The sequence below is a fragment of the Gopherus flavomarginatus genome, chromosome 3, assembly GCF_025201925.1.
Source record: "Gopherus flavomarginatus isolate rGopFla2 chromosome 3, rGopFla2.mat.asm, whole genome shotgun sequence".
In the NCBI taxonomy this organism is placed as follows: Eukaryota; Metazoa; Chordata; order Testudines; family Testudinidae; genus Gopherus; species Gopherus flavomarginatus.
This window is the reverse complement of record NC_066619.1, coordinates 72,700,515-72,707,472: the sequence shown is the minus strand read 5'-3', so window position 1 is coordinate 72,707,472 and position 6,958 is coordinate 72,700,515. Positions and strand designations below refer to the sequence as shown.

The following is a 6,958-nucleotide window of genomic DNA, read 5'->3' as shown; positions in this document are numbered from 1 at the left end:
TTTTTGTTTTCTCAACTTGTAAATGTTCCTTTTTTGCTGAGAGGATTTTACCTGTTTGCTGTAACTTTGAACCTAAGGCTAGAGGGGGTTCCTCTGGGCTATATGAATCTGATTACCCTGTAAAGTATTTTCCATCCTGATTTTACAGAGATGATTTTTACTTTTCTTTCTTTAATTAAAAGCTTTATTTTTAAGAACCTGATTGATTTTTCCTTGTTTTAAGATACAAGGGGATTGGATCTGGACTCACCAGGGATTGGTGGGGGGAAAGAAGGGGGGATGATTAATTTCTCCTTGTTTTAAGATCCAAGGGATTTGGATCTGTGTTCACCAGGGAATTGGTGAAGTCCCTCAAGGCAACCCAGGGAGGCGAAAGTTTTGGGGGGACAGAAAGTGCTCCAGACACTGGAATTCTAGATGGTGGCAGTGTACCAGATCTAAGCTAGTAATTAAGCTTAAAAAGTGTTCATGCAGGTCCTCACATCTGTACCCTAAAGTTCAGAGTGGGGAAGGAACCTTGACACCTATACTCATAGCTTCTTTATGGCACAACCCCTATTTACCTATGATCTTGGTACTCAAGCAATTACTCATTTTTTATTTTGTCCTGCCTGAGGCTGGAGTTCAGTTTTCCTTCTGAGACACAAACAGTGAATGCCCGGAACTAATATCCGTAAAGAGACAACAAGAAAGGAAGTGGTTTTGCTACTTCCATGGAAAAATGAAATTAAATAAATAAAATAAAATAAAATAAAATAAAATAAAATAAATCCAGAAAATAATAAAAGCAAGACCACTGGACCAGTAAATTGTCTTCTCATTAGAGGCAGAATTTCTAGAATTTCTTCTTCTCACAAGATAAATAGGATTTAGTTTCCAGTGTCCTCTCTCTATCAGCACTGAATTACTCTGGTTTTGTAGGGATTAGCAGAGATGGCATGCTAAAAACACAATGGAAAAACTCATCCTGATGTCCAGAGCTGGCTCTAAACTCCATTTGCAGCATTGTCCCATAAATTGAGATGAAAGATGTAGACAACTGCAGGAACTGTGGTCATTCTGGAAATTACTACTCATTCCTGATTCAAAATATTTTACACTGTGCTTTAAAACATCATAGTTCATAATTCACTTAACTTCTCCCACACCTAACTAAGAAAGATTCAATACATTTATTTAAATTAGTTTTACTTTCTATATAGTACACTGCATTATTAAAATGTGTTTTTCTACTCACTGTAGTATTTACATTTAATTTTGGTCATATATTATTTTTGCTAAGATCATCTACTCCATATACACAAGGGCTAATGATTTGAAGACATCACAAAGCTAAAACTGAAACAACTTTATTTCAGAAATTCCTTATTTCTAATTTCAAAACACTAAACAGTTAAATGCATAATATGAAACTAAAGTCATCATTAGGAAAATTTAACAAGGAAAAATGTAATTACAATGATGTACAGTAGAATCTAATTGCAGGTGATCTCAAACCAAGTGTGTCAAATGTACACACAAAAAATTTAAGTTAAAGAATAAAAATTCATGTAGAAGTCAGTAGGCCTCCAGAATATCTTAGTTGATGTAACGTATCAATGTTCCCACAGATAAAACACAAGGATTTTCTTATATTCTCTTTTCCCTGCTGTTAAAGCCACTCATGATTTTTTTCTCTCTTGTGAGTGTTTTAAAGTATAGAACTCCAGTCCTTTCCAAAGTTTTAAGATTACATATCTTCCCTAAACAATAATGAGTGTTAAAAGGAAAAGTATGCTATCTATTCTACTTAAAGTTCAGTGAAAGATATTGCTGAACTGCTAGCCTTCCATCTTCCCCATCAAAGCAGTGCAGAAACTTCATGTATATACTTAAAAGTCAAGTAACACAGTATGGGTCCCTATGTACATGTACAACAATACAAAAGCATATGTGCAGGTTGGAAAAGAGAGCAGTTGTAAGATTAGGTCTTCAGCAAAAGATGCTACTAGCTGGAACCCAAGGTTTTTGCCTTTGGCTTCAGCCTTTGAAAAAGTTTATTGACTTTTGCTTATTGCTGTACAGATGAGAAATAAGTAGCAATGAGGGAAGAATTCATTTTATGAAGAGGGAATTATGGGGTACACAGATTAAAAAGATAGTGGGGACTGGAAACTTACTCTGGAACAACCTTCAGGCAAGGGAGAACTTCCTTCTCTTTCCATTCATGCTGCAAATTTAAATGCAATTTGTATTTAGCTAGGAGGTGCACCGTCTGCCTTATCAGTTGTCAGCATATATCCTGCTCTACCCCAATAATAAAAGTAGCCTTGAGCACCTAAGTTGAGAAATCTTCAATAACTACATCTGGAAAATACTGTTCTCAAGAACTAAACAATAAAATGTGAAATTCTAAGACTAATTAATATTACACTAGTCGCTCCCAAACCTTCTGCTGCATTGGGCTGTTCTGAAAGGAAAGGGTCTATTTAATGCCTACTGTACTATTTAAAACCCACCAGCAACTTCAGCCTGCTCCATTGTTGTAAACTTAATATTTAAAGTTTCAAAATTGTTCAGACAGACATAAACTGCACACTGAACGCCACACAAATAAGACATACATCATTTTTCATTCAGTCAAAACCACAATAGCAAAATGCTGTTATCACACTCACTACTATTAGCTTACTGAAAACCTGCTCCGTTCTATTTTTATGATGCTAACTTTAGAGAAATGGTATCAATTCCAACAGCCCATTTCACTACATGGCTTTTCCCCTCTTCTATTTGTATAGGTGCTGAGCAGTGCTGGTTCTAGTGGTTATAAAACAGATGTGTCTCGGCGTGCAGAACTCTAAAATTAAAGGAGGAAAAAGATTATTTTAATTTTTTTAATCTATCCTTTCTCCAACAAAACTAAGCAGTAGCTTTTTTCCTCTGATAGTTACCATTAACTATGGTGAAAACACATAGTATAAAGACCAGGAAAAGTTTACTGATGATCTACCACAAGAAAAATATGACTTTGCATGTCAGTATAATACCTCTAGTGTGTTACTGTATATTGTCAATCAGTTGCGTTTTTCTCTCCTAAAGGAATACGATCCCAAAGCTGTAGCAACTGTTCTCCAACCTGTGGTTCCAATTCCTGCAGACCAGAAGAAAGCAAGCATTAAATGTGTCGCTTAAGTTAAGAGGCATGTTACAGGATGACCACAATACAAAAAAGCCAATTCCAGCAATGGAAGTAAAGACAAAATTAGCAGTGTTTGTTTTTTGTTTTGTTTGAAAGAGCGAATCCCATTTGCTATTAAGACATATTAAATATAATCAGGTACAGGTGTTCAACAAATATATTACAGAAATCATCACATTAGATACTCAAATACTATGGTGATAAGTGTGATATAAGAACCTTTATAGTACAATAGAAAAGTTGAGAATACAACCTAGCCTGGATCAGCCAAAAAAGCAAAGGTAAAATGGTAAAGTGTCCATGTGGCTATATTCTCAGAATTCTGAGATAAAACTGGATTCAGACTGTTTATATGTTTCATCCATGAATAGTGGTCAGGCTCTTTCCTGGTACACCTGATAGAGAACTCAGACTCATAGACTTTAAGGTCAGAAGGGACCATTATGATCATCTAGTCTGACCTCCTGCACAATGCAGGCCACAGAATCTCACCCACCCACTCCTGTAACAAACCCCTAACCTATGTCTGAGTTACTGAAGTCCTCAGATTGTGGTTTGGAGACCTCAAGCTGCAGAGAATCCTCCAGCAAGTGACCCGTGCCCCATGCTGAAGAGGAAGGCAAAAAACCTCCAGGGCCTCTACCAATCTGCCCTGGAGGAAAATTCCTTCCCGACCCCAAATATGGCGATCATTTAAACCCTGAGCATGTGGGCAAGACTCACCAGACAGCACCCAGGAAAGAATTCTCTGTAGTAACTCAGATCCCAACCCATCTAACATCCCATCACAGACCATTGGGCATACTTACCTGCTGATAATCAAAGATCAGTTGCCAAATTAATTGTCAAAATTAGGCTATCCCATCATACCATCCCCTCCATAAACTTATCAAGCTTAGTCTTAAAGCCAGATATGTCTTTTGCCCCCACTACTCCCCTTGGAAGGCTGTTCCAGAATTTCACTCCTCTAATGGTTAGATACCTTCGTCTAATTTCAAGTCTAAACTTCCTAGTGTCCAGTTTATATCCATTTGTTCTTGTGTCCACATTGGTACTAAGCTTAAATAATTCCTCTCCCTCCCTAATATTTATCCCTCTGATATACTTATGAAGAGCAATCCTAACACTCTCACACAGCATTAGTGTATACAAAAGAACATCCTAAGTACAACTAAAAAAAAGAACACAGATGTAAAGAGTTAGAGTCCGTATGCTCCACTCTGTTCAAGAACAGTTCAGATGAAGGGACAGTGAGGCATAAGGAACTGGTTACAGTTCATCAATTTGTGCTACCAAGCTCCAGTGCGACTCAGGGTTGCACGGAAGCAACCCTAACTTAGGACACTGGCATAAGGATTTGTAGAGGATTGGGCACAGTAGAGCTCCATTCTGCCACACTCCTTCCCCTCCCATCCCATCCTGTTGACATAATTCACCCTCAGAACTAGGGGACTGGGGGTAGCTGAGCACAGGAGGTAGCAAAGTTGCCTCCACAGGTTCTCTGTCATTGGCAAGTTTCCCTGCGCAGGGGGAATTCTCCACAAGTTATCTCAAGTCCATGTCGTACTTATGGACACAAAAACATCTTTGGGCTGAGACAAAGTTCAGGATCTCTCAAACTCGTGTACTGCCTGTATTGCTATGCAGACCCTAGAAGCATCCCATATGTGCTGTAAAAACCTGAGCATAAAGTGATTTGACTTCGCATCAAATGTGACAGACTTGCAAAGATCTGGCTTTCCTTCAATTGCTCATTATATTCAAAAGCAGCAATGCATGCTCTTTGGCCACATTGTCAGAATGGACAAAAACACTCCAGCACACTATGCTGTCAAATCCTCCATCAACTCATGAAAGGGTGCATGCCTTGATACTGCCCATGTGACCATCCGAGATATTCATGGATTCGCAGGATTGAGCCAGATCTGGGAACTTCACTATATGATGCCTGGGGCAACACCATCAACTATGGTCACTCTGGCTGGTGCAATGATCCCCAGCAAAGTACACATTTGATACCTCTAGTCGCTTGTGGCCTCAGTCTGGAGAATTGAGGCCAGAGAGAATCAAACCCCACCCACCAACTCTCTCTCAAGATAGTGATACAATCTCCAAAAACTATACAAAAAACTCAAGGTCTCAGCTTTGAATCTTCTTTGGGTGAGAGGGACTTTAACCATCATTGCTGACAAATCTGAGTATGCTGGAAATGCATCTCAAGTTGTGGCCCTCTTAAACACTGTGAAAAGCAAGTTAGTTTCCAATAAACTGAGGTTCTCTTGGACATGGGCAAACCGACTGTGTTGTTTTCAAATTAAACTAAAAGTTGGCTGGATTTTATGAGCCTATTTACTCTGTATAAAAACAAACAACCCCAATTCAGAACAAGCTTAAACCAAGCAGCACATAAAGGCAAGGCAAAACAGTGTAGGAGAAGGAGTAATTCCAGAGGATTTCTGACTAGCATCTTAGCAATATAATGTGTATGAGTAACACAAAACCATTCTCTCTTTAGGACAGATGAGTTGCTAGAGCACAAGGACCTATTTTTTTTTTTTTTTTTTTAAAGTAAATTGCCATGTAGATACATCAACTGGCACAAATTTACAGGCTTTCGGAGGACAGCATTAGATGACAATTTTAATGCACTATATAGCTGAATAAAATGACAGCTAGTCAATTTCTAACAAAATCAGATGTGCTAAAAATCCTCTCCAAGTCCATTCCCAAAATTCATGAAGTAATCAAACTACCTGCCATTTCCTTTTTGACATTATCATCGTTTAAAATATTACAGTCAAGCATGTAGCAGAAAATGTTCAAAAGACCTATATTTTATGATTTCCTTCCCTTTCATAAATACTCAGTAACAAGTACATTTATATTCCCATTTCATGCAAGAAGATACCCTGACTTGATTGGTTTAGAGACATTTCTTTTAACCAAAACACCAGAGGCTTTATAGCATGTATAATTCATTGTGAGATGGTGTTCTTTACGGTTTTTAAATACATGGGTTAAATACATTGGGAATGATAAATTAGTATTGCTTCTGCAATACCACGTCGTCTGCTCTATACTGAAGATTTCAAACTTCTTTTGAAGAGAGGCTCCTCCTTCTTACCTAGAAAACCTTACAGCAAAGCCTTTAGTAAGTTACTGGTAACACAGCCCAGTGTGCCAATAACCTGAACTGAAGTTCACCAGATAGGAAAGATAAATCATAAAAGAAAAAAAGACATGCATTATTATATAAAATAGAGTAATGAAACCACAAAAACCATCCCAGCAATATCCTTTTAAATACAGAATATATTCAACACTGAGCAGTGTAAACATATTTCAAATGAGAATAAATGCTACCTGGCCATCTCTGCTAATTTGTACTTTCTTATTATCATTCCAAGGGTTGAGCAAGTGGTGTGCAAACTGAAAGGGAAGACTTTCTTTCCGGATCCACTCCACCTTAAACACTCCTCCCAAGCCTGTAGAGCCCCAGTCCTGACTTTTCTCACGTCCTATCTCTGAAGACATTCTAGCAAAACCCTGTGGGAAAATATAAAATAAAAGGGAAACAACATATATTTAAACTGAAAGACGAAGCTAATCAGGTTGTATATAATCAAATAATAGCCTTCCATCTTGGAATAAAATATTCATTTGTATTTACATTGACATTCTTGGATTAAAGGTACAAAGTACTTCACTCAAACATCAATCCTTCACCTCACCCCCATGAGGCACACAAATATATTTTACTCCTTTTCCAGATGAGAAAAA

The 6,958-nt window shown here is 37.8% G+C and overlaps 1 protein-coding gene across 4 annotated transcripts in view; it reads right to left on the bottom strand.

The window, feature by feature from the left end:
* Positions 1 to 1,333: 1,333 nt before the first annotated feature.
* YTHDC2 (YTH N6-methyladenosine RNA binding protein C2) overlaps positions 1,334 to 6,958 on the bottom strand; it is a 46,088-nt gene continuing 40,463 nt past the window's right edge. For 3 of the 4 annotated variants that reach the window (XM_050945578.1, XM_050945581.1, XM_050945580.1), the window contains exons 28-30: positions 6,542 to 6,724; positions 3,027 to 3,130; positions 1,334 to 2,836 (exon numbers count right to left, since the gene is read on the bottom strand). In XM_050945578.1, the coding sequence (XP_050801535.1) occupies positions 3,050 to 3,130; positions 6,542 to 6,724 (264 nt within the window). In that variant the 3' untranslated portion in view covers positions 1,334 to 2,836; positions 3,027 to 3,049. The remainder of the gene's footprint in view (positions 2,837 to 3,026; positions 3,131 to 6,541; positions 6,725 to 6,958) is intronic. The other variant, XM_050945579.1, reaches the window with a different exon arrangement.